Genomic DNA, 27887 nt, shown 5'->3' with positions numbered 1-27887 from the left:
AATTGCCTAGCGCTATCACTCCTTAATTCTGATACACTCAAACAAAAATTAAACTGATTGTGTGTGTTTTTTATTATATACTAAATGAGAATAAATTGTACCCAAATTGTACCCAACTTCAGCCTAGAATTACTTTCCAGCAGATTGCCAACTACATCCCTTATCCAGCTAGGCCTATCTCCATTCACGTCCGTCCAAGTGGCAGGGGTAACAGTTCCTGTTATGTCGCTATGCCACAACCAGTTTAGGGGGTAGACAGGATAGACAGGACCAGTCAATTTAACACCAACCACATTCACAAGGGTGTCCAGACTACAGTCACACTATGCTGAGCAATTCATCAACAGTGATTCTGACACAAATTATTACAACAACTTGCATTTCTAAGGCAATTAATGGTCACTTCTTGACAGTTGTTTTCTTGTCTAAATGAAATGCAAACACCTCATAAAAATAGGCAACCAAGAACATAGGAACAGGAGTAGACCATATAGCCCCGAGGGCTTATTCCACCATTCAATGAGATTATGGCTGATCTGTGACCTAACTCCATGTACCCACCTGTGCCTCATATCCTTTAGACTTGTGGCAACAAAAATTTATCAACATCAGATTTAAAATTAACAATTGAGCTAGCATAAATTGCCATTTTGTGGAAGAGAATTCTAAACATCTACCACCCATTGTGCTGAAGTGTTTCCTAAGTTCACCCTGAAAGATCTGGCTCTAACGTTTACACTATGTCCATTAGACCTAGACTCCCCAACCAGTTTCTCTCTACCTAACATGTTCTCCTTAATATCTTGAAAACTTTGGCCAATCAGCGCTTAACCTTTCTAAATTCCAAGAAACATAATCTTAGTGTGTGTGATCTCTCCTCCTAATTTAACTCTTGGAGTTCAGGTATCGTTCTGGTGAGGCTTTTGGTTCCACATGACAATATCATTAAAGCTTAGGAGAAACAAAGCTGTAAGAAGTTCCTGAGTGTAAACATCATATAAACATTATAAATATCCTCACACAATGAATAGCTGTTTGAAGAGCAGTGACTCTTGTTATATAGGCAAATATGGGCAGTCTGTGGCCTTAACATCCTCCCAGCAACACAATTCCCAGTTAATCTGTTTTTCTGATAGTGCTGGTTGCAAGAGGAAGGTAGCCCAGGATACTGGGTGAACTATCTACTTTTCTTCAGTTCCACCTGTATTTGTTTTTTATTCGTTCATAGGATGTAGGCGTTGCTGGCTAGGCCAGCATTTATTGCCCATCCCTAATTGCCAATGTGCATTTAAGAGTCAACCACATTGCTGTGGATCTGGAGTCACATGTAGGCCAGGCCAGATAAGAACAGCACATTTCCTTCCCTATATTACATTAGTGGACTAGATGGATTTTTATGACAATCGGCAATGGTTTTGTGGTCATCGTCAGATTTTTATTGAATTCAAATCTCACCATCTGCAATACCCTGGGTCCTCTGGATTACTAGTCCAGTGACAATACCACTATGCCATCACCTCCAAGACAAGACCTTAAATTGCTGTCTTGAACAAAACCTCTAACTGTGCAAGACTCCCTCATTACTACACTGAAGTTTCATCCTGGATTATGCCTTTGATGTGGGGCTCAAATTTACACCCTCCTGACCCAGAGGAATGAGTGCTCACAATGGAGCCAAGTCATTGTGGTTACTCTGGCTTCTTAACTTTGAGTGTTCCATGCAGCCCCTGTATCCTTCAGTCTCTTTTTTTTGTATGTTATTCCTGTTATTCCTCATTGTGGAGTTATGAGAGTTGGGAGGAAAGATATGATGTGCTTTAATTCTGCACTCCCCCATAATCTTTTTTTCATTTGGGGGTATTAACAACCTTATTGCACTTGTTGCTAGATACTTTATCCCTTCAACCAAATTCAATAGCCTCACCGATAATGAATGGGAAATCTGTAAGAACATAGAGACACATTTCACATCCCCTCCTCCCTCCACAAACACCTGTCCACCCTACCCTTGGTTGACAAAATCAATTCTAGAATCCCCAACAGCTGCCCTGCTGAGACCAGCCAATTCAGTACAGCTCAGGGTTAGAACCTCAAACTCTCCTGGTCTCTCTGGCTCAGAACCATAGAGCTAGCATACAGACTCATTGAATGCCTTGCATTACAACAGTGACCATACTTCAAAAGTGCTTCACTGGATGTAAAGCACCTTGGGATGTCCTGACGTTGTGAAAGGTGCAACATAAATGCAAAAACTCTGTCCATCTCTTTCAAAAAAAAATCACTTTTATGTTTCTTCAGAGAGGGCGATCTTTGATTTCCACACGGCATAAATATTAACCTTTCAGTGAGTACATTTTGTGATCTTCTGAGACACCAGGAGCCACCTGCAGTCAGGTGGTTGTTCTTTAAGAAAACCTTTGTTCTGCCATTCCCATTTCTCTTTATTTACAGGGAAGGATTCCTTTGAAGACCTTCAACAGAAGGCCTCTACAGCGGGTGCCACAAGGATATCCTCAGAAGGCCCCAGTCAAAGACAGAAAGCCAATAGCAACTTAAACTGCCACATGTGCTACTTGACAAGGATTACCTGAAAAATTCAAGACTCCGGCCTGGTTGAAAACTGAAAGGCCTCAATTCCTGAAAGGGCCCCACAGTGGGATCCTTCTGGGAGAGATTTAGTTGCAATCAATGGAAATTGATTGTACAGCGGTGAGCAGTGACATGGTGAGAAATGAGATGGAGTAAGTGTCAAATTGATTTCAGGCCAGCGAAACTGCAAAACGAGCGGGCATTAAACTGCAGGGTAGTCAAGAAATAACAAGATTAACTTGGCCCTTAATAGGCTCCAGTAACAGTTATGTTTCACGCCACTGTATTTGATAAATAGACCTTTTTAAAAGATAAATTATTACTTATTACTAGACTAAGATAAAACTGAATTATTAGCTGTGTAACAGAGGGTACGGGAAGGGCACAAGGAGGTGCCAGACTAAACCTCTAGAGGTCAGACATACCAGTAGTTGATGTTATTGCAGAGACCAATATATAGTCAATGGTGCACTCAATGACCTCAAAAGACTCTCATTGGGATAAGCTACATTTTGAACATTGTAGTTAAGGAAGATTGCACTGCTGGGCTCAGTAAACATAACAATAGAGCAGGGATATTACGATCATAGCTAGACCAAGGGAATGGCCAACATATTCCTGAACATGATTTCTAAACTCTGCCCCCTACTCTCACCGGAAGAACAGCTTCTTCCACAAGCGCAATCTGCTAGTGCAGGCTTGTTGGCATTTTGTTTTGGGCTTTTTCTTTTAAACAGAATGAGAATCTAAGGTGAAAGGATAAAGGTCAAGAATTAAAGTGAACCAAACAATTACATTTGAAAATAGTAGGAAAGATGGTGGTGAGGGTGGAGTGCTGCCAGGCTGGTGTTTCAAATGTTTGAAAGTAGTAACATGAGGAAGAGGCTGAAGGGAGTGATGGGACTCTACAACTTCGAAACCTTATGAGAGAATGACTTAGGCTATGAATGCGCAGCAAGTGCTGATTTCAATAAAGTGAGAGTGTAAGGAAGAGGAACGAGCGTGTACGAAACATCCACTCCCTCCAGCATCAGTGCACTGTGACCTTCAGGGTATACTGCAGCAACTCACCAAGGCTTCTTCCACAGTACCACTCAAACCTACTGCTGAAAAGGATAAAGGCGCATGGGAAAACCATCAACTACATGTTTGCCTCTAATCCGCACACCATCCTGACTTGGACATCTATCACTGTCCCTTCATCATCACTGATTCTAAATCCTGAAACTCCCTGAGTCTTCCGTTCTGATGTGCGTCCAGACGTCACCACGTGTCATTCCCATCCTCAGTTCGGCGGGCACGCGCCGGAGTCGGCTGCACATTCGCCGAACTGTCAAAGGCCTGTTAAGGCCATTAATTAACTAATTAAACTGATTGTCAGGGTTGTCAGTCCAACCTTAGGGTTGGTGGGCAGGCGAAGAGCCCAGGCGGCCTTCGTATTTCTCATGAAACCTCATCCACGGGAGGGATGAGGTTTCATGAAGTGTTTATTAATTAAATAAAATGTGTTCTGAAAATTTCTAAACATGTCCTAGCTCATGTGACAATGAGGAGACACACCTGAGTAATTTTATTACTTCTTTTTTGTGATGTTTTGTTATTAAACTAATCTCCCTGAGGCGGCTCCGCACCTCAGGGAGGTTTCTGCGCTCTTTTGCCCGCAAGAACGAAAGAGCTCAGGCCCCGACTCTCTCTCCTCCCCCCGCCCGCACAGGTAAGCGCTTCCTGGTGCGCGTCACACTGGGCGGATCTTAATTGGCACGTCCATGCAAAATGGCAGGGTGCAGCCAATCTCAGGTGGCAATTGGCTACGTGACCGCCCCCCAAACCACCCGCCCGACGGGGAGAAAATTCTCCCCCCTAACCCACAGACTGCAGCAGTTCAAGAAGGTGGCTCACCAGCAGCTTTTCAAGGGCAACTAGGGTCAATAATAAATGCTGGCCTTGCTAGCAACTTCCATTTCCCGAAAAAAAAATTTTTTTTAAAAAGAGAGGATATTTGCATCTTAAATGTTGATACTCGACAATCATATCAAATAATAAGATGACTATCTGACAGGCACTGGTTGGTGACTCAGTCACACTGTCAATATAAATGCTACTTTGAGAGAGATCTGGTTCCTGTCCCAGCCTTGAAATTGAGGCCGTGACCACCCACTCACTGGGTCGATTCACTGACGTTCCTCCCCAGTTGTGTGAGAGTTGTGACTCGTGATGCTCATGAAACAAGCAGAGCACAGTTTGACGGAGAGAGTTTGCTCTGGTAGCTAAAGCTTGTGCTTGAAATTAGGGTGCTTGCACATGAATGCCTCAATCACCATGGTAGCCCAACACACTAGAATATGATCTGTTGATTTATTTACAAGAGGCAGAATGAAGCCGAGGTTCATGTTATAAGTCAAAAACAGCCACCATGTATGAATTGTAATAAAAGCTAAGTTTGAAATGTAGGCCAGGTCTGTATCCCATGGGGACAAGTCAGATCAGTTGGCTGTTTGGCTAGCTTGTGTTTCAGAATAACGCTAACAGTGGGGGTTCCATTCCCGTGCTGGCTGAGGCAGTGTTGGGGCCTCCTCGCCCTGCTTCGTAATAAGCGAAGGCAATGACAAACCGCCATTGAAAAAGATGAGCCAAGGAAATGGCTCAGGATGAAGCATCAAAGGTGCTGATTTTCAGCACAGCACATGTCACTCACACTGTATTTTATACAACCTTCAAGGAGAAAGATTTCAGAAACAGGGCCTGCTCCCCCAGCTATGAAACCCATGTTTCAACTGCTCAGAAGATTTGCACGTTGACTCCTTACATTTCATCATTTATGCTTCTATGAATGTAACCTTTAAAATTCACTCTTGACTTTCTTTCAGACTTTCTTTCCTTTCCACACCACCGACAGCAACTCATAGCTCATTCCATAGCTCCTCCAGTAGACTGCCCATTATACTGGAGCATATGTTCTTCATATGGGAGTCTGAATGGTGAAGGGTGAAGAAAATATTTGCAGGTAAAATGAGTAAACCTTGCACTTATTGGCCATCTCTTGTTTCACTGGAAGATGACACTGGGCCTTCAACTTGAACTTGAACATTCTAATTAGCAGTAACCTTTAGGCTAATTATAAAGAAATAACTTGCATTTACATTACGCCTTATAAGGATGTCCCAAGCCTCCTGTAATATTAGCAGCTACATACTAGCAATCGTGTTTCCTATTGTGCAAGCCAGATGAGGTGTAAAAATGAAAGAGGGCACAGTACACAGACACTCTCCCCAAATTCTATTTCCTGCATTATTTACAGCACAAATTATTCCCCATCGATTTGGGAGCAGCGACAGGGCCGATGAAAGCTCACACTCAATTGAATTTCCCAGCATCAATCTGCAGGAAGGGGAGAGAGAAAAAAAATCAATCACTGTTAGTGGCTCACTCTGGGCAGAGATCGTCTAAGGGAGGCCTGTCATCCTGTCAGCTATCACAGGCTGTGCTCATCATTCACAATGCCAGGGGGGGTTTCACTATTCTATCAGGGCCAGGGGAAGTCAGCCCAAGATCATTCGGGCTGACACAAGACTGACAACATTTTAAAATGGGGCTGTGGGAACCCAGGTGATTCCTCTGAACTGCGCATCCTGTTTGATACCCAGTTGTATTTCTTTAATGGTGCGGTAATTTATTTCGACATCATCAATTATAGCTTCTGAAGCTGATATGGTCGGTGTATCTGGAGGAGCAGCGCTGTCAGAAACTCCACTGCTGTCCTTCCTTTTAACTCATTTTCTTTTGCCGGGTATGCCTTCAACTGCCAATGCTCTCAGCTCCACAATTCTTTCCGACACCTCTCCACCTCTCTTTCCTCTTTTAAGACTCTCCTTAAATCCTACCTCTTTGACCAAACTTTTGGTCACCCTGCTACAATCTCTCCTTATGTGGCTCAGTGCCAAAGTTTGGTTGATAATGCTCCTGTGAAGCGCCTTATATTTTACTAAGTTAATAGCTGTATATAAATAGAAGTTGTTGTTCTGATGGAAATTCAAGAGGAGAAAATCTGTTTTAAACTTTAGTTTTTGTCAGCATGGCTCACAGTGTAGGTAGCCCATCCTCTTTGGGGCCTGAGTTTTCTGAAAGCTTCTAAAGCTCCTCCAGAAATGAGTCCTGTACGTTTCAATGTACCTTGATTTACACAGTAACTGTGCCCTGGTGACAGCAAATTAGACGGTCAATGGTGGAATAAGAACTGAACAGGCAACCTGGAGCAGCATGGAATGTCATAGCGATTCAAGGAACAACCCATCATCTTCTGCAACCAGAGTTTGAAACCAGCCCAGTCTGTCTGCTGAAGGCCATTCTTAGTGATCATGGGCCCATAACACAAAACCGTCGCAAATTTCATACCGATCCAAAAACTTTATTCAAACAGAGGTCAGTGTTCGTTGGTGAAAGCAATAGAAATTTCACACTGGTGCACTGGGTGCTCCTCTGGACCACTGAGCCACTGCGGGAGCTTAAAGCAGGCTTTGAAGGTGATTAATAATTTTTGACTCCACCCCGCTGACTGACTCCAGGTTTAGTGGGTGGGCTATGTGGAAAAATTAGACACACTCTTCCGCTTGGAAAAAAAATGTCTTAACGTTATGTTCATTTAAATCTGTCTTATGATGATCAGGAGTCTAATTTGGGCTCTTACCCCTCCCTAGCAGGCAGAAATCTAGCCTGCGCTAACTCGCACTCCAGCATGACCTATTTCACTACAGAATGATTGTTGCCCAGATATTGCTGAGATTCAAGCCAAACACCAGGAGGGAACTGGAAAGCAATGAAGGTGAACAGGGCAAAAGAGACAAATCGAAATCCTGTCAGAGAGAAGAGCAATACTTCTTCAAGGTAGGTATTCCTGGAAGAGTAGTGGCAGTGGCATCTATTATCACATTCTGCTTTCATACCTTTGCCACTGTCAGCACCTTTTTTTAGCCCTTACCACTGCCATTAATACTCCCTTTATCCTTTTGTTCATGGCATCTTTGTCAATCTCTCCTTTGCCACCACCTATTGCTGGCCTTCTATCCAGCTTCACCTGCTCCGCCCACCTTAAACAGTATAAATTTCATCACATTTCTACTTCTCTGTAGCTCTGAAAAAGGGTGATATGGACTCAAAACATCAACTCTGTTTTTCTCTCCACAGATGCTGTCAGACTTGTGGAGTTTTTCCAGCATTTTCTGTTTTTCTTATTGCTGAGATTCAACTTCCCAGTGCTGAATTAATTTTTTAACTTTCAAGAGAAGTATAATTACGGAGCAGAGAGACCAAAGAATTAGTTTGGTTTGTAGACTTACAAGGCGTTCCCAATTAAAATATGTGCAATAATTTCTAAGTTCTGTTTTGCTACCGTTGTGTGAATGCACTATTACAGTCTTTCACTTTGTAGATTTGTTGTTGAAAATCAATCCATTTATTCCAATGCACAAAGGCAGCAGGGGAGTGGATATCAAATGTGCTTGGACTTACCATCTTCTACCTCCAGGAGTGCCTTGGACAGGATGCTGCCAGCCACACTGATTGCCTGACACATGTAATATCCTGAATCGCCTGACCGGACGTCGGTAATTGTCAGTTCACCTTTCGGAGAAACAGAGAAACGCCCCAAAGGCTGAGGCTGGCTGGGAAAAAGCAGGATCTGTAGCAAAGAAACATAAGTATAATTTATTACAGTAAGAACTGCACCCTGGCAATGCAAACTGAATTTCATATTTCATACACAAACACAATCTGTCCCGCTCCAGTCTCGACTACACTAAAGAAACGAAGAGCTCAACCACAAACTAGTTCAGTGTTCTGACCATGTTTATCCTGTGCATTGGCATCAAGATGCAATAAGAAAACTCATTTAACCCCAAATTCTTGAACATTGTTGAAGAGACTTCATGTGCCCCTCACCACAACGTTACCTGTAACAGAAACAAAAACAAAAATTGCTGGAAAAACTCAGCAGGTCTGGCAGCATCTGTGGAGGGAAAGACAGGGTTAACTCCGTCTTTCCCTCCAAGGATGCTGCCAGACTTGATGAATTTTTCCAGCAATTTTTGTTTTTGTTTCAATTTTCCAGCATCCTCAGTATTTTGCTTTTATCTTATTGCCTGAAACAGACCTATTAACACCCTTACTTCATCTTGGGATTATACTAAACACAATGATGGAGTTTCCTACTCATTCATTTCACTGGAGTTAAATTTGGGAGCTGATGAGCACAGAGTTAGAAAACTTATGGCCCCTTTCGCCAGAGCCACACCTAGCATAGAGCAATTACATTTAGAATTGTATTGCTGGGTGTTCAGTTAACCCAATGTAGTCTGACATTTTTCTAATTCTTACTTCATAGGGTGGAATTTTGTGGCCCTGTCGTGGCAGGGCCGGGGCTGTAAAATGCAGCAAGTCATTCGATAGTCCATTGACTTCAGGGAACCGTAAAATCCCGGCAGCATAAAATTCCACCCATGGAGTTGCACAGCACAGAAGGAGACCATTCAGCCCATCGTTCCTGTGCTGTAAGAGTTATCCAATTAGTCCCACTTCCCTTGCTCTTCCCCCACAGTCCTGAAATTTACTCTCCTTCACGTATTTATCCAATTCCCTTTTGAATGTTGCTATTTAATCCGCCTCCATCGCCTATCCAGGCAATGCATTCCAGATGACAACAATTTGCTACGTAAATTATATTCTCTTCATCTCCACTCTGGCTCTTAAATTACCTAAAAAAAACCCCACAATCCGCACAACGTTTAACATAGAGTGCATGAAAGGCAGAACTAAGTAGGGGGTACTTGCTAAACATTGAAAGAATGACTTGCAGCCCTATACAACGCTACGCACCAACAAAACACGATTTTCAGTTTCTAACCTCTTTTCCTCAGCCCCAAGTTAAGTTGGCTGTAATCAACAGAAAATTAGTTAGGTTGGATGTTAACAGAGACAGGCACTGGAGGCCAAGAAAATAAACCTGAAGACTATCAGATTTATAAATGCACAATGGCACTCCATCTGATTCAAAATGGACACCATTGCTGCTAAAACAAGCTTCACAGCAACAGCTAAGCTCCCGGCAGCTATCAGGGTCAAAGTTATCAGGTATCTATCCTTCTGACAGTCGCCTGCCTTATTCTCGATTGCACGATCCCTCCAGCTGACTGAAACACTTTGTTATCCCTCTTACTTTAACCAGACTGTTCAATGTTCCAGGATGAAACAAATTGCAATGTACATTACATTTAGGGTAATCAACAGATTTAACCTTGTTGAGGTAGAATTGAATGCTCGAGGATGCAGCTACAAGCTCCATAGATGGTTTTACTAGGTAACTTCATGGACCCCACCTGCACCAGGTAGATGCCAGGTTGAACCTCTGGTTTGGCTGGTCTCACTCAGGGTGAAGGAGGAGCAGTTTAGCAGAAAGAGGAGGGGAAGTAGGGTGGGTGGGAGAGAAGAAATCAACCCGTGCTGCTGATCCTAATTTTTCTTTGCTAGAAAGAGTATATGTGGATGACACTTGAGCTGAGCATCGGATCGGTTCTGCCCCACTCCAGCTATCAAATCGTCTCACTCCAGAGATCTGAGCACATAACCCATGGTAACAGTCCAGCACAGTACTGAGCGTGTGCTGCATTCTGGGGTGCTATCTTTCAGATGAGATGTTAAATTGAGGCCTCATCTGCCCTCTCAAGTGGAGGTCAAAGATCTCAGTATTTTGAAGAAGAGCAGGGGAAGATCTCCCCAGGATCTGGTCAATATTTATCACTCAATCAGCACCACAAAAACAGCTTATCTCATTGTTTGTCGAACTTTGCTTTGTGAATATTGGTTGTCGCATTTCTTACACTGCAATAATGCTTACTGCTCAGATGTATTTCACTGAATACAAAATGCTTTGGGAAAGATCCTCATGTAAGTCCTTCTTTTTCCCTTCCCAATAACAGGGCTGGTGCATGACCAATGGCTGGTTGGCTGAGGTGTGGGAGGGCAGCTGGGTGCCCATGGAACTATACCCCAGCAAGATGTGAACATTTTCAGAAGAGCAGGAATGTGAATCAGATATGAATCTGGCAGGGACCAAAAAACACAACACAGGGTTTTTCTTAAGTTATGGCCAATATTTTGTGTTAATTATTTACTTTATTACATTAAGTTGTTCTGATATTTTCATTGCTTCTTATGGGTCCATGTACATTTTCCTTATGATCTCCTCTTTGGTGCTTTCCACCTTAGGGATGAATCAACCTTCAGGCATCCTCCAGGAACGAAGTGGTTCAGGGTGCAGAGGTAATTCCTGCCTTTGTTCCAAAGCTCCACTTCCAACAACAGAATGACCAAGGCTTGGAACTCTACATGCAAGTATGTGGATGATAATTTTCTGATGAAACCTATATTTAGAAATACCAGAAGGATCGAGCTCCTCGAATGGTTAATGCTTCAAATAATCATAGACGTGAGTGAAGAGCAGGGCGCATGGTCAAAGTTCCGAGGTATTTAAAGCAGGGTCAATTATCAGGACAAGTTGAAGAAGTAAAATGGGTAAAAGACTCTGGATTTTATTCTTTAAAGGATGCTTTATTGAATCACTGGGAGTGATCCTATTAACAGCAACAGGATACATCTGACAGCTGGGCTAGCTTTACATTGTAATATCTTCATTGTCTAAATGTAACAGTTAACCCCAGAGACCATGCCCCAAGGGCTTAGGGCCTTGTAGTTACAGTAACTGCTCTGCAGAACAGTATTTGCCGAGGCACTTTCTCTACTCAAATTCTTAACAGGATCACTCATGTGGAAGTCCAACAGCTCCTGAAAGGCACTTGAAAGCCCAGGAAACCAGTCTCTGCACGCTAAAGCTTAGGATCTCTTAAAAGGGCCTTTATCGTCTGCAAGCAAAGAAACTCATGGGAAGAGTTGCCCTGTTTGTAAGTATGTCACTTGTCATTTTATGTGTTCATTGAAGAAAAGGGATCTTTGTGCTGGTGAGGTGGGGGGGATACTCTCCCATTTTGGGTGGCCAACATCAGCATTAATCACACCCAGCTCAGGTTAGGGTGGTTAGTTGCAGATGGAAACTTCTCCCCAGGCCACTCTGTTCTGACTATGTGCCTTGACCTGAAATGTTGATGGCTCCACTTTCTGCAAAAGCTGCCTGACCCACTGAGTATTTCCAGCATTTTCTCTTTTTATTTATATTTTAAATATGCATTGAAATGATTGAACCACCAAAGCCCACCAGGTGAGAGGTCTGAATTATATCTCATGTTCTCCTGTTCAGTCTCCGTCTGCACGACCCCCAGCCACTCGCCTTGGAAAGATCTCCAACTCTTTTTTTGTTAGGAACTATACATGAGTTTGGGTTTCTGTTACTGTGGCAGTGTAACTGGGACAAATCCCACCTGGCTTCCTTCCTTTTGCCAGAAGACAGCTGGAGGAGGGTTTCCCTTGGTCTCACAGAGGAAGGTCACGGAGCGGCCCTGAGCTACAATCTGGTCCCGAGGTCGCACGACGATCTGTGGTGGCACTGCGGAAAGCATAAAGAGAAAAGAGCATTACTTTAAAAAAAACACGGAACTCCAGCAACAAAGCCCAGTCTATACAACCAGTAAAGATTTCAGTCAGATCATTCCCAGGATACTGAAAAAATCCACGAGTTCAAAGAGTTTCAGGCTTTACGCAGATTAAAATAGCAGAAATGAGGCCTAATCACCATTAAATTCTCTCTTGACCTTCGAGTTTTTTCTTTTTAAGAATGCCATCAATACTGATGTCAATGTCCCAAGACACTATCAGCAGTTTTATGTCATAAAGAGTAAGCTTTGATGAACATTTAATAAATACTTGTCTTTGAGACTAAATATTATTCCACTGAAAATGTGCCACAGCTTTCCAGCACTGATGGAAGAAAAGACATCTTTCCACGTCGGAGCTCAGTGACCTGCACTGACCTCCTCTACAGACAGGCCCTCAGTGTTGTGACTTTGGGGATTCTGCCGCTTCTACACTGAAGTTATGACGGATAAGTGGGAGAACCCCATAGAAATTCCTGTGTGACTTCTATCCAGGTAACTGAGTCAGTGATTGTATGTGTTTATGTGTATGCAAGGTCGAATACATGTTTCCTTTGATATGTCATTATTGTCGTACCAATTCACCCACAATTTAACCATAACTAATTGGGGCTCCCAGCAATCAGAGCATTCAAAAGTACCAAAGAGCAAATGGACAGGTTTTTTTTTCCTTTTAGTCTTAGTTTAAATAACCAGTTGGGCAGAGTGTACTGGAGTGAATCGGGAGTGGGAAAGTGCTTGTCTGTATCAGACACTGTCCACAATACCATCAATTTAAATTAATGAGCAGAAGCTAGGGCTGGACTTAATCTGAAATTTATTTCTCCTTGTACGATATTCATCAAACCCATCTGTCCAGGTGATAGCTTAAGCAGAGGAAAATCTGGCCCACATATTTTTACAACGGAAATATTATAGTAAATACAGTGATTACTTGGTATAGAGTGCCGGAGTTGAGTGCTTCAGGGAGTTAAGCGGAGGAAGGAAAAGAGGTGTTTGGTTGCTTGTGCCTAAACATTTTCAGCCTTCAGGAATTGATTCCTGTTCTGCTTCATTAGAAAAAGCTGGTTACTTGGTGAGTACCTGGCAAGTGATTACAGTTTATTCTATTCCTAAGGCTCAAAATAGTACATTGTGAGCAAGAAGAGAGTGGGAGGGGATAAAAGGCCTGGATCAAGAGGCCGACCTGCAGTGAGACCAGCAACAGAGTGACGTCACAAACCACAATGTGACGCAATTGCAGGGCAAGCAGCTGATTGGTGAGTAGGATTAGTGATTATTTCTAGTCTTTAAAGTAAAAGTAAGGTCTTCAGTTTGTGTTTATGTCTCTAGTCTCTTTTCTCTCTTTCTTAAAAATAATTTAAGAGCAAGATTGATACTGGTGTATAAAAAAATTAATTACAACAAAGTGTAAAGAGTGGGAGATTCTTCAACTTTAACGAGCAGGGATGCTAGGGTAATTAATTAATAAATTAAATTAAATATAATAGTGATGGCAGGATGGGTGATGTGTTGCTGTTGCAGCATGTGGGAGCTGCTGGACACCAAGGTGATCTAGAGACAACACATCTGTAGTAACTATTTGCAGCTCGAGGAACTTCAGATCCAAGTTGAGGAGCTGGAGTCTGAGTACAAACATTACACCATATCAGGGAGGGGGAAAGTTACCTGGACACTTTGGCCCAGGAGGCGGTCACACCCCTCAGATTAGGTAACTCAAATTTGGTCTGTGATCAAGGGCAGGAGGGTGTGACTGCAGGTGAGGCAGGTATGAAGATCCAGGGGGTAGCATTCGAGGAGCCTCAGCCCCTGCAATCACCCAGCAGTTATGAGGTTCTTGCAAGCTGTGTGGGTGAGAGTGGGGACTGCTGGGAGGATGAACGAACTGACCATGGCACTGTGGTACAGGGAGCCATTCAAGTAGGGGGAGGAAATAGGAACATAGTAGTGATAGGGGACAATATAATTAGATATTATAGATGCTGCTGTCTGTGAGCGTGAGTCCCGAAGGCTGTATTGCCTGCCTGATACCAGGGTTAAGGACATCTCCTCAGGGCTGGAGAGGAGCTTGGAGTGGGGAGTGGGGAATCCCATTGTCATCGTCCATGTTGGTACCAACGACATTGATAGGACCAGAAAGGAGGTTCCGCTGAAAGAATTTGAACAGTTTGGAGCTAAATTAAAAAGCAGAACCTCTAAGATAATAATCTGGGATTATTACCTGAGCCACAGGCAAACTGACATAGGGTAATTAAATTCAAGGAGTTAAATGTGTAGCTCAAAGATTGGTGTGGGAGGAAAGGGTTTCAGTTCATGGGGCACTGGCACCAGTACTGGGGTAGAATGGAATTGTTCTGCTGGAATGGGCTTCACTTGAACCATGCTGTGACCAGTGTCTTGGTGAATTGAATAACTAGGGCTGTAGAGAGGGCATTAAACTAAATACACAGGGGGAAGGTTCTGGACAGGGGATATGTAAGCTTACAAAGCAGAAGGATATGGCAGCCTTGCAGGGCAGCTATTTAGGTAATGATACCTAGAGTGTGACAGGAAGGAACAGAGTGTACAAACATAAAAAAAGCAGCAGCAATAGGGGCAAAGGGGGAAAAAATGGTAAAAAGGCAAAATTAATGGCTCTTTATTTAAATGCAAGTAGTATTCAGAACAAAATAGTTGAATTAATGGCACAATAAGAGGCTAATGGGTATGATCTTATACCCACTTTGGAGATATGGTTACAAGATCAAAACTGGGAACTAAATATTCAGGGGCATGTGATTTTTCGAAAGGACAGACAGGAAGGAAAGGGTGGTGGGGTAGCTTTGCTAGTACAAGATGGAATAAGTACGATAGCAAGAAATGATCTTGGATTGGAAGATGTAGAATCTATATGGGTGGAGGTAAGAAATAACAAGGGGAAGATGACACTGGTGGGAGTAGTCTATAGGCACCTGAACAGTAGCTATACTGTAGGACAGAGAACAAATCAGGAGATAATGAGGGCATGTAACAAAGGCAGTACATTAATCATGGGTGACTTTAACCTTCATGTAGATTGGGAAAATCAAATTGACAGAGGAAGCCACAAGCAAGAATTCATAGAGTGTATGCGGGACAGTTTCCGAGAACAATATGTTGTGGATCCAATTAGGGATCCGGCTATTTTGGATCTGGTAATGTGTAATGAGGCAGGTTTAATAAATGATCTCAGAATAAAAGATCTCTTAGGAAACAGTGACCATAACTTGAAAGAATTTAGCATTCAGTTTGAGAGTGGGAAACTTGGTTCAGAAACAACTGTGCTAAACTTCAATAAGGGTAATTACAAAGGAATGAGGCCAGAGTTGGCTGAAGTGGACTGGGAAAGGAATTTAGCAGAAAGGATGGCTGATGAACAATGGCAGACTTTTAAGAAAATAGTTCATGGCTTACAACAAAGATATATCCCAGTGAGAAAGATGGATTCTAGGAAGGGAATAAACCAACCATGGTTAACCAAAGGAGTTAAAGATAGTACCAACTTGAAAGAAAAAACATACAACGTGGCAAGGATTAGAGCTAAACCAGAGGATTGGGGAAGTTTTAAAGATCAACAAAAGGTGATCAAAAAAAAAGGGAGAAAATAAACTTCGAGAGTAAACCAGCAAGTAATATAAAAACACACAGTAAGATCTTCTTTAAATATATAAAAAGGAAGAGAGAGGCCAAAGTGAACATAGGCCCCTTAGAGAATGAGGCTGAGGAAATAATAATGGGGAGCCAGGAAATGGAAGAGGAGTTGAATGAATACTTTGCATCAGTCTTCACGGTAGAAGACACGAATAGCATGCCAAAAATACTAAATAATCATGGGGCAAAAGTCAATAGAGAAAAAGTATTAGGGAAACTAGTGTGGCTAAAGGCTGATAAGTCCCCTGGACCTGATGAGTTGCATCCTTGGATATTAAAGGAAGTAGCTATCGAGATGCACTGGTAGTAATCTTCCAAGAATCCTTAGATTCTGAAAAAGTCCCAGAGGATTAGAAAACTGCCAATGTATAACCCTTATTCAAAAAGGGAGAGAGACAAAAATAGGTATCTATAGGCCAGTTAGCTTAAAATCTGTAATTGGGAAAATGTTACGGTCTATTAAAAAGGATGTAATGACAGAGCATTTAGAAATACATAATATAATCAAGCATGGTCAACATTGCTTCATGAAGGAGAAATCATGCCTGACAAATTCATTAGAAGGTAACAAATTTATTGAGGAGGTAGCAAGCAGGATAGATAAAGGGGAACCAGTAGATGTAATATATTTGGATTTCCAAAAGGCATTCGATAAGGTACCGCACATAAGACTACTTAATAAGATGAGTCCGTGCTATTGGGGGTAGTATATTAGCATGGATAGAAGATTGGCTAACTAATAGAGGAAGAGAGTTGGGATAAGGGGGGCATTTTCAGGATGGCAACAGGAGTGCCACAGGGATCAGTGCATGGGCCACAATTATTTACAACACATATTAATGACTTGGATGAGGGAAGTGAGTGTACTATCGCCAAGTTTGTGGATGACACAAAAATAGGTGGGAAGGCAAGCGGTGAGGATGACGCAAAGAGTCTACAGAGGGATATAGACAGGTTAAGAGACTGGGCAAAAACTTGGCAGATGGGATATAATGCGGGAAAATGTGAGGTTATGCACTTTGGCAGGAAGGATAGAGGAGCTGAATGTTATTTAAATGGAGAAAGACTGCAGAAAGCTGCAGCACTGAGGGATTTGGGGTCCTTGTGCAAGAATCACAAAAAGCTAGCATACAAGTTCAGCAAATAATAGGAAAGACAAATGGAATGTTCCCTTTATTTGAAAGGGAATGGAGTATAAAAATAGGGAAGTCTTGCTAAAATTATACAAGGCACTGGTTTGACTGCACCTAGAATACTGTGGACAGTTTTGGTCCCCTTATCTAAGGAAGGATATACTGGCATTGGGGGCAGTCCAGAGAAGGTTCAGTAGGTTGATCCTGGGTATGGAGGGATTTTCTTATGAGGAGTGGCTGAGTAGGTTGAGCCTGTACTCATTGGAGTTTAGAAGAATGAGAGGTGACCTTATTGAAACATATAAGATTCTTAGAGAGCTTGATAAGATAGATGCTGAGAGGTTGTTTCCCCTTGTGGGAGAGTCTAAGACCTGAGGACATAATCTCAGAGTAAGAGGTCATTCATTTAAGGCAGAGATGAGGAAGAATTTCTTCTCTCAGAGGATAGGTAGTGAATCTGTGGAATTATTTACCACAGAGGGCTGTGGAGGCTGGGTTGTTAAGTATATTCAAGGGTGAGATAGACAGATTTTTAATCAGTAAGGGAATCAAGGGCTTTGGGAAAAAGGCAGGAAATTGGAACTGAGGATTATCAGATCAGCCAGGATCTCACTGACGGAGCTGACTCAATGGGCCGAATGGCCTACTTCTGCTTCCACATCTTATAGAGGCAGTTGCTAAATGGTGAGAATTTGATTTGCTGTTGTTGTTGAATTATTCAAAGTTCACTTGTGTCTTCGTTATCAGATTATCCACAAACTCGCCATTTTACAACTCCGCACACATACGGAACTAGTTTGAAAATTGAGTTTAGTTATTCAATAGAAACCTAGAGAAAAGTATTTTGTTATGATTTATTCTTCTTTGTGCTTTTATTGAGTTACTAACTATCTCTGGAACCTCCTTCAACTTTATATACCCTCCTACCAAACTTTCAATTGAAGCTTGAGAACCCTTCATCAAAATGAGTTAATCTCTTCCTCATGTTTCATCATCCCTGGTTTTCCTGTACTCAGATGCTGACTGGCCTATTATGTATTGAAGCATTTTCTGTTTTTAATCTCAAATTTGCAGTGTTTGAAGATTAAGCCCTGGTGATAAATGTAAATCCTCCTAAGTGAAGAACAATAGATCGAAGACAGAAAAAAATGAGGAAGATCTTCTCTTAATGATGTGATTTTCCCCATCTCAGGACATCTCAAAGTGCTTCACCATCAATGAAATAACAACCAGATGATCTGTGCTGGCAATGTTGATTGTGGGATAAATATTGGTCAGCATAACAGAGAGAACTCCCCTCTTCTTCTTCGAATGGTGCCATGGGATCTTTGACATTCACCTGGGAGGGAAGACGACTATAGTTTGGAGTGCTTGAGGTAATAAAATGAGGGTCGATATTGAGGCTTTAGCACATGGTCCTTGGTGTTCTAACATAAAACAGACTCTTAAATGTAGGGTCAAGCCTTCAGTAGACCACACAGTGAGCTCAGTCAGGGTCGTTGAACAGGCTGCACAGAGAGGCATGAGGGGTAGAACTAAAGTGCCTTGTTGCTCTGTGTGGCACTGATCTATAGAGAGGAGTTGGTACCAGATACAGCCCTAACCCACCTTTAGCTGATCTTAGTTGGGGCTATAATTTCCATCATTGTTCTAAAGCAGGGAGGGCAAAATAGTCAAGGTTCCCACTCGTGTTGGAAAGTAGCATGTGTCCATGGGGCATGTATGATGTATAGTGTGTGAGCATGTGTTGGTGTCTTTGTGTGATAAAGCCATGCTTTATATTGAAAATTACTTTATTTAATTATTGGGCTGAAACCACCAGTTTGAGATTTAAAAGACTGAATCAACATTCCAGAGACATAAAACAGCAGCTTCTAAGATGGATGAACATTTATATAATTGTACCTTACACAATCCAAAGCTATTAAAATGAAGCCAGCTTGTCTGGAAGAACCTGTCAAAGACAATCACCTTGAAGGAGTGTGAATGGACCATCTCCTGACCCATTCACAAAAACCCAACCTGTGTACTCAAGTGGGTGGGAACTAAGCATTGGACATAAACACTTCGGACAACAAACTCTGGCTGAGAAATGAATTCATTCAGCCATTATCTAATCATGTAAAGCATGGACCTAGAATCAACTAGCTATGACCATGTTAGGGCAACTGGCCAGTTGGTGAGAGGGGATCAGCCATCTAACCCCATCTTTTGTGTTTAAGAAACCACTTTTCTCCAGGCCTCAAAAAGAAGCAGAAGAGACACCGAAGAAGTAAGACCCTAGGCTGCATTTTACTGCCCCCATTGGTTGTGTTTTTGGTGGGGAGGGTCATGTAAACAAGATTGGGAGACCACCCCACCATCTTCCCACCCATCTCTGAGCTCACCCCCATAATACGGAGGGTGGTTGCCAGCCTAGCCACCATATTTAAATGAATTCTCAAGGTTCAACTGGACTTGTTAAGAAGCCAGTTGACCCCGACAATATTCAGTCGACGCCATAACGCAGTTGCCGTGGTCAGGCAGCTTTTTTAAAAAGCCTTTTCAAAGAGCAGGAAAAAAGGGAGGGGGTGAGGGGCCCTTTGGATCGTGGGGCAAACCCTCTAAGATATCCCCCCCCTTTCTTCCTACCTGCTTGTTCCATAAAACACGCCACACCCCCTCCCCTCACTAATCTGCCCAAACCCTCCCTGCCTAAGATGCGAGGCTAACCTGGCTCCAGAGTCCATATCCTTCTTCTTGCTCCTGTTGCAGTCCCAGGAGTGCCCACCAAGGAGATCTTGGCGTTGCTGGGATTGGCTGGCAGCCCCTGAGGGTGGGACTTGCTTGCAGTGAGGGGTGAGAGCCCTACACTGCCCTCAATTTAGGCCTGGGCAGCAGTGGGGAGTTAAGGAAAGAAGATTAAGATAATAAGGGTATGAACCCAGCTGTAAGTATCCTCACACTTAGTTTGGAGCTCATTTGGAAACATGAAAGATATAGTGTGCAGCTCTTCCTACTAGCCCTCCTGTTTAGAGAGCAGTACATTATATAGAGTATTACAGAATGTGAAGGGAAAGGTATAAATAAGGAAGATATGAGAGCGATCTCTTTATTAGCCTGTCATACTAAATACAATACACGGACAAAGCAGTTCAATATACCTTTGAGCGAGTAGAGCTACCATAGTAAAAGGTGCTGAAAGATATTGACATCTGGTCTACCCTGAGCTTATAACTTTCGAGCTGGATGTAAACGTCTGCTGAAAGGAAATGACAGGACCTGCAGCCCTGTAATCAGGAGCCTGCTCCTGAGAGATGTCCTTGAATGAAAAGGCTTTAATCCATCAACTCAACACGAGAGGCTTCCAGAGAAAAGCCTTTTAAAAGTATTCGATATTAAGATTATCACACCCAACAAAGAACAATTACAAAAAGATATGAAAGCCAGATATTTAGACAAAATGGCTAGGGTAGATTTTCATGAACAGGTATTCAGGACACTCAGCCGTGCAATTCCTGTGAGTCTTACCTTGCAAAAGGGTAAAGTGCAAATATAAAGAAAAAAAGACCAGTGTTTGCACAGTGCCTTTCACAGCCTCAGGATGTCTCAAAATGCTTTACAATTACTTGAGGACTCTCCAAGTGTAGCTACTGTTGTAATGTAGAAATGCAGCAGCCATTTTATGCATTTTGAGTTTGAGTTTTTAACAAACTCCCTCAAACAGCAAAGCGATAATGACCAGATAATCTGTTTTAGTGAAGTTGGTTGAGGGATAAATATTGGCCAGTACACTGGGAAGAACTCCCCTGTTCTTCTTTGAGACAGTGCCCTGGAATCTTTCATATCCACCTGGGAGGGCAGAAGGAGCCTCGACTTAACTTCTCAGATCCGACAGTATCACTCCCTCACTATTCACTGGAGTGTCAGTCTAGGTTTTCAGTTTGGGTCCTTGGGCTTGGAGGCGAGGAGGGCATTTAATTAGGCGGGACGGTTGTGTACCGGAACCCCGCCACATTCCCGGTTCTTCCAGAAATAAGTTCTGGGCGAGAAGGCCCATCGTTGACCCACCATCAATTAAGGCCCTTAGGTGGCCAATTAGTGACCCCATGCTCTTATTGGCTGGCAGCTCTCAGTAGACAAGACTTCTGTTCCCAGGATTTAAATTCCAGTGGAGGGCCCGCCATTGCCTAATTGGCATATGGTTTGGGGGGGCCTACTGAATAGAGGCAGCCCAAGGCTCTCACCAAATCTCCAGCTAGCAGACAAGACCCCCAACACCTCAGCAAGATTGCCCCAATGCTGTGGGACTTAAACCCACATCCTCTGATTCCGAGGCAAGTGTGCTACCACTGAGCCACAGTTGGCACTTGTATCAGGGAGCTGTACAGCAACAAATGCCACTGGAATGGGCCAGGATGGGAACAGAGTCCAGAAAATAGATACGTCTACCATTTTCTTATTAACTATCCAGACCGTTGAATCTAGTTGCAGAAACGGCCATTGTTTAGCAAGTGCATTTTAAAGCTTTGTGCATTTTAAGTGTCTGCCTGGAGGGTGTTAGAAGATTTAAATGTGAATTGATTTGCTGACCGATTAATTTAAAGTGATTATACGATGCACACAGCAGCTGATGTTAAGCAACTCGAGTTGGTTAATGGAGTTTCCTTAAAGGACTCCAAACAAGAGACAGATACAGACACACTCACACAGACGTACACATACAGGTCAGAACAATCAAAGATAGTTACTCACAGAGAGATAAGGTTCAGACAGACTCACACACACACACAAACATACAGCCAGAGGATACCTCATACAAAGGGCAAAATTTTCAGGTTGTCGGGCGGGTGCAGTCGGTGGGGCCAGGAACAGCCGGGAAATGGCCACCTACCCGCGATCGACCCCTGTCCGCGATTTCACGCTGGTGGGCCAATTAAAGCCCACCCAGCATGAAACGCAGCTCCTGACTGGTCAGGAAGGGGCGGGTGCCTGTCAGCTGCCGGGTCCAATGGTGACCTGGTGCCCAGTTTAAAAACGGCCCAGGCAGCCCCTGGAAGGCTGCCACAGAAGAACGTCTCCTCTGTGTCCTCAATGTTCAAGTTAGGAAGTCGAGTGCGACTGGACACGTCAGGTGGGAGGACAAGTCGGGTGGGCACTCAGCCCCACCAACCCCCCCCCCCCCCCCACTGCCACCACTTTCCCGATGAGTGCCTTGCAGTCCTCCGAGAGGAGGTGACTGCCAGGAGGGACAACCTTGTCCCTAGAGGTGGGAGTAGGAAGCTACCGCACCTCACAAAGAGGGCATGGGAGGAGGTGGCAGCGCTGGTTAGCAACCATGATGTAGTGCAGCGCACATGGGTGCAGTGCAGGAAGAGGTTTAATGACATGCTGCACTCAGGAAGGGTGAGTACCGTGTTGGCGTGGGTCAGTGTGCAGAAGTGTTAAGGTGTGGCCATCGCCCCGTGGAGCTCAAGGGTGCTAGAGTCTGAGTGCCAACTGTCAGTGACGCCGTAGCTGGCCAAGGGAGTGCGCCCTGACTGCTTGGGCTGAGTGCCTTGTGGCTCGAGGGCTATGATTTGGATGTGTCCTGTGAGGCGTTCCTCAGCTGGGGTTGGCCATGCTGCAATTGCGCTGCAGGTAGAGAGTAGATTAACCAATGCTCCTCTGTTCTTTCAGGAGAAGACAAGCCATAACCAATTGGAGAGGTCACGGACAGGCAGAGACCCGCCCAACCCTCTGCTGCTCATCAGGTTTGAGCAGGATGCCCTTGAGCTGGAGCAACCAGGTGGGGAGAGGCGGGGCTGCCAGATGAAGGTAAATGGGCAGCGCACAGAGGTGAGAGTTTCAGAATGTGCAACCATTCTAGTGTAGTCTCTTCATTGATGGGAGCCTCAAAACTGGAGTCCCCATTGATCATTGAAAGACAATAGCACCGTGATGCAGAGCTCCATTGTTCATTACCAGGGGGCCTGGCCTGCACAGTGACAGAGTGATGACTTTAACTAATGACATGTCCTTGTTCTCCCTTCGATTCGCCAGCACGCAGTCGCTCTCTTGACCCCAAAAGGCCACTCCTGACGCCAGAGGACCACTGGGCTTCATTTGCACCTGTGTCACACCTGCTCTCTGACCCAGGCACTGGTGCAGCTACCAACACCTCGTTGGGCATTAAATCGGCAGCTAGAATGTCGATGCACATTAGTGAGGACACTTCACAGTTGCTTGAGGTGCAAACAGAGGTAGAGTGTGCCCAGGGTGTCAGCAGTCAGAGGACTGCTGGGGACCAGGCTGATGCTTAGACAAAGGCAGATGATGAGCCTCTGGAGTCATCCATTATGCGGTAGATGCTGCATGTCCAGCAGGATGTATGGGTGGAGATCCATTAGGGTCTGCGTGCCATGGTCTCCATTGTGAAGAAGTCCCTGCAGAGTGTAAGCACTGCGTTGACCCTTATGGCCAAGCGCACTGCATCCTCCATTGAAAGTGTGGTGACTCTCATGGAGAAGCAGCTTCAGAAACAGAATGAGGGTTTCTGGGGCTGCTCTCGGACCTGCAAGCCCTCACACAGTCATTGACCTCAGGTGGTCAGTGTCAGTGTGGGAGATGGATGTAGCACCCAGTATCCCAGCTAGGTGACGTCCATTAATGGTGAGCAGGGAGGTCCAGAGCGACCTCACATTGGTGCATGAGCTGCTTGTCATCTCTGTGGGCTCCTCTCAGGGCGCTCTGGATGACAGCAGCAGCTCCTCCGCCCCTCGGACAGTGACTGTGGCATCTGATGACACTGCGATGACTGGGGAGATACCAGTCGTGGCACTGGCCACTCCCTCCCAGGCGGGGCCAGCAGGCTCCACGGGCCAGAGGACCACCGCCAAGGTTATCAAGGCGAACAAGACAGCAGAGTCAGCAGGTTGCCTCCAATGCCGGTGCCAGCGAAGGGCGGTGCAGGCAGGGCACCAAGACGTAGCACTCGGAAACGTAAAGGCACCATGAGCACAAGAGGGACAGTTCACAGGTGATTTTTTTTGTTCATTTATGTTTGGTTTATATGTCTGCTGGTGTGGACACCAGTATTGGTAATGTCATTATACATTAAATGTGACAATAACATTAAATTTGCTTTGGTTCTGACGGACTGAGTATGTTTCACCATTTTTCTTTCTGGTGTAGGGTACCCCAGTCTGTAATGCTGGACGTGAGTGGCTGGATATTTTATTGCACAGGCACTGAGTGGACTTTGGGGCAAATGAAAGAGTAATTTCAGACATCCGAGATGGAGGCAGCAGCGCTGGCATGAGGTGGAAGCAGATCTTTGGCAGCCTAGTTGAAGAAGAGCAAGGTGTCCCTGGTGTCCCAGCCTCCCTGGCGGTTACTGAGGTCTGCCTCCACACCCTCAGTGTTCTCCTCATCAGGCTTCTCTTCTGCTTCACTACTGGATTCAGCCTCTGTGGCCTGTGGAGCTGCCTCAAGATCCTCTTCCTGCAGTGGGTCCCCCCTTGCCAGAACCAGATTGTGGAGAGCGCAGCATACGACCACAATCAATGACACCCGCTCTGGGGGGTATTGTAGTGCTCGCCATGAACGGTTCAGGCATTGATACAGCATCTGAGAAGGCCTATGGTCCTCTCTAACACCGCCCTTGTGGAGCCATGACTCCTATTGTAACACTGCTCTGAGTCTGTTCTTGGGTGGTGGAGAGGCATCATGAGCCACTTTTTAAACAGATAGCCCTAGTCACCCAGCAGCCACCCATCCATTCGTGCTGGAACACTGAAGAGCCCCGGCACCTGGGAGTGTCTGAAGATGTAAGCATCATGGGAGCTGCCAGGATGCCTTGCACAGACTTGCAGAATCTGCATCTTATGGTCACACACTATCTGCACGTTCATGGAGTGGAAGCCCTTCCTGTTGACGAAGGCACCCGGCTGACCCGCTGGTGTCTTGCTGGCCACGTGTGTGCAGTTGATTACACCCTGGATGTGGGGGAACCCAGCAATCGCTGCAAACCCTCTGGCTCGCTCAGCCTGGCTGGCCTCATCTGTACAGTAAAGAATAAAGGTCAGTACCCACCTGAACAGAGTGTTTGTCACCAGCTTGATGCAACTGTGGACAGCTGATTGGGAGACTCCACACAAATCCCCCACTGAGCGTTGGAAAGAGCGAGAGGCCTAGAAGTTGAGGGCCACTGTGACCTTCAGAGCCACTTACATGGGGTGTCCACCCACACAGCTGGAGCTGATCTCAGGGCCAATCATCTGACAGATGGAGGTCACAGTCTCCCTGAAGAGGCAGTGCCTCCTTCGGCATTGCACCTCAGACATATTGAGGTAGCTGCATCGCTGCCTGTAAACCCTGGCAGCAGGAAAGTTGCGTCTTTTGCGGCCCCTTCCACCTTGGACTGCCTGCTGGCCCTGTGCCCCTTGTGCCTGCGCTTCTCCTCCCACAGGTCCCTCCCCTGAGGCTGCATTGGGCCACATGAGGCTGCATTGGGCCTTCTGCCCCTCTCTTCCTCCTCAGGGGAGGTGCCACCAGTGGAGACCACAATCCCCATTACCAGGGTAACGGAAGGCTGTCTGATACCTGGAAAGGTCCAAACAGTCTGAATCCTCCAGGAATGACTCTTCTTATCCAGCCCTTGGATGAGGTTTAGCCAATTGTCAGCTGCCCAGCTGCCTGTTTTGCCCTTGCGACGAGCACAAAATCGCATGGGAATGTGAAATACAGTTTAATTACTTTTTTAATGGCCTTAACTGGCCTCGTAATTGATGGTGGGCATGGCTCCGATTCCTGCTGGCTATAGATTCAGGTAGACACAGAGGCACAGAAAAACAGCCGGAGACAGAAAGACATCACTCAAAGAGATAGATGCAGAGAGACAGACACAAACAAACACACACGTCTACACAGGCAAACAACCAGAGACACCTATTCACAGAGAGATAGATTCAGGCAGACATGGACACACACAGCCAAACAGCCATAGACATCTACTCACGTAGAGATAGGTATAGAGTGATAGACAAAGGGCTGAATCTTCCCTCAGATCCAAGGCAGGAAACAGAGGTCAGCACAGTTCCCGGATCCTGACCTCAAACCCACCCCAGGGGGGAAGCAGTCGCTCATTGGGATTTTCATGGGGCATCCCCTTAATTGGCATGGAGACAGTTCCTCTATCCAATTAAGGATGGCAGGAGGACTCTTGAAGCTGGAGTCAGTTTCCAAAGAAGAGGAACTAATGGAGGGTGGACTGAGGTACGTCCAGGTTACCTGAGGGGCCGGCAGGCCTCAGCATGAGGAGTGAAGTGGGTTGGTGTGGGGTCCGGGTTTGAGAGGCCAGTGGGAGAAGGTTAAAATAGCTCGAGAGGAACAGCAGGCTGGAATGGAAAGTAAGTAAGAGAGAGGGAGCTTCAACATGGAGACATCCTCTCTCCAACATTTTCCAAATCTTTAATCACAAATTGGATTCAGCAGCCAGGCCACCACTGAGGGGAGTGGAGAGTGTGAGGGGCAGGGAGGGGAGTTGGGACAGGTGTGGAGAGCTCCTCCACAGAGCGGCATGTGGCTACAGTTACACCCAGGCAGGTAGAGCAGGCCTGGAGCCCTGACCCCCCAGCCCATGGCCTGCTGCCATGGCCCCAATTAAATGTGTGGGCGGGGGGCCCTTTGGCTCTAATCCTGCCTCCAGGAAAATGGCCTGGGGGGGCATAATGGAGCCATGGACCAGTGGAGCGCATTTTTGGCCCTGCCCATCTCTGATTCCGGCCCCCAGTAGGGGCCAAACATCCAGAGCAGAGAAACACGGACACACATCCGTAAGAGTATTGGTAACAGTGACCAAGAATAGATGAGCACAGATATCCTGGAGGATTGTGGGATTGGAGGGTGAGGCCATGGAGGACTTGAAAACAAAGATGATGGGCAGGATTTTTCAGATAGTGGGGTTTCCTAACCAGCCACCCAAAGAGTCGGCTGTCCCATTCAGTGAGGCTTCAATTGGCTCAGGGTGAGATTTACACCCCAATCTGGGGAGGAAGTTCCATGTTAGAGTGTTGCTGGCCAATCTGATTGGTCAGCAGTCCTATAGTCACAGCAGCGCCAGGTTCACAAGGTGGCCATTGCTGGAATTACAGTCAGTTTCCAAAGAAGATGAACTAATGGAGGCCACACTGATGTACGTCCAAGTTATCGGAGGGGCCGGCAGGCCTCAGCATGGGGAGCGAAGGGGGTGGGTGTGGGGGCGGGTTTGAGAGGCCAGTGGGAGAAGGTTAAAATACAGTATGACCTTGGGCGGGTTGCCTCCAGTGTGAATGGGGGACCCCAAAGGACTTTGCTTGCCCGACACCAGTCCATGCAGCTAAAGCTGCCAGGCTACACACTTGATGTGGGCCTCCCCCAGCTGCAGGTGAAACAGCGGAAGGGGCAGGATGAGGTATTTAAGTGGCCACTTAAGGGCCTCAATAGGCCCAAGGGTGAGCGGGCTTCCCAATGCCTCTGTCGCCCCCATTAAATGAGATACAGGTCAGGTGGGCAGGTAAGCAGCGGGGAGGCCGCTGGCTGTAGGCTGCCTTCAAACCCTGTAAAACTGTAACATTTCACCCAAGAATTTTTAAGTTGAGGTGTTGTTTGACTGGGTGCCAATTATTGAGCACAGGGGTGATGGGTGAACAGGTCCTGGTGTGAGTTGGGACAGGGGCAGCAGCGTTTTAGGATGAACTCGAGTTTACAGAGGGTAGGATGCGGAACACCTCTTTTATTGTAGCTGATTCCATCACAGCACCACACGTTTTTAAAAAAGGCATCACATGTCAAGTGATAGAGTTCCAGTGCCTTTTTAAAGGAGTAATTCCGCAAGTGGAGTGAGAGGGTGGGTAAGTGCCCACTGCCGTTTCACACTTGGCACCTGGGTCTGCTCCAGTTGGGG

The 27887-nt window shown here is 45.3% G+C and overlaps 1 protein-coding gene across 4 annotated transcripts in view; it reads right to left on the bottom strand.

Moving 5' to 3' along the window:
- robo3 (roundabout, axon guidance receptor, homolog 3 (Drosophila)) overlaps positions 1 to 27887 on the bottom strand; it is a 309406-nt gene that overhangs the window by 137107 nt on the left and 144412 nt on the right. For all 4 annotated transcript variants that reach the window (XM_041174412.1, XM_041174414.1, XM_041174415.1 and 1 more), the window contains 2 exons: positions 12012 to 12136; positions 8095 to 8263 (listed from right to left, as the gene is read on the bottom strand). In XM_041174412.1, coding sequence (XP_041030346.1) covers positions 8095 to 8263; positions 12012 to 12136 — 294 coding nt within the window. The remainder of the gene's footprint in view (positions 1 to 8094; positions 8264 to 12011; positions 12137 to 27887) is intronic.

This window comes from Carcharodon carcharias, chromosome 25 (genome assembly GCF_017639515.1).
Source record: "Carcharodon carcharias isolate sCarCar2 chromosome 25, sCarCar2.pri, whole genome shotgun sequence".
NCBI lineage: Eukaryota > Metazoa > Chordata > Chondrichthyes > Lamniformes > Lamnidae > Carcharodon > Carcharodon carcharias.
The sequence above is the reverse complement of the archived record's forward strand: the minus strand, read 5'-3'. Positions and strand labels throughout refer to the sequence as shown.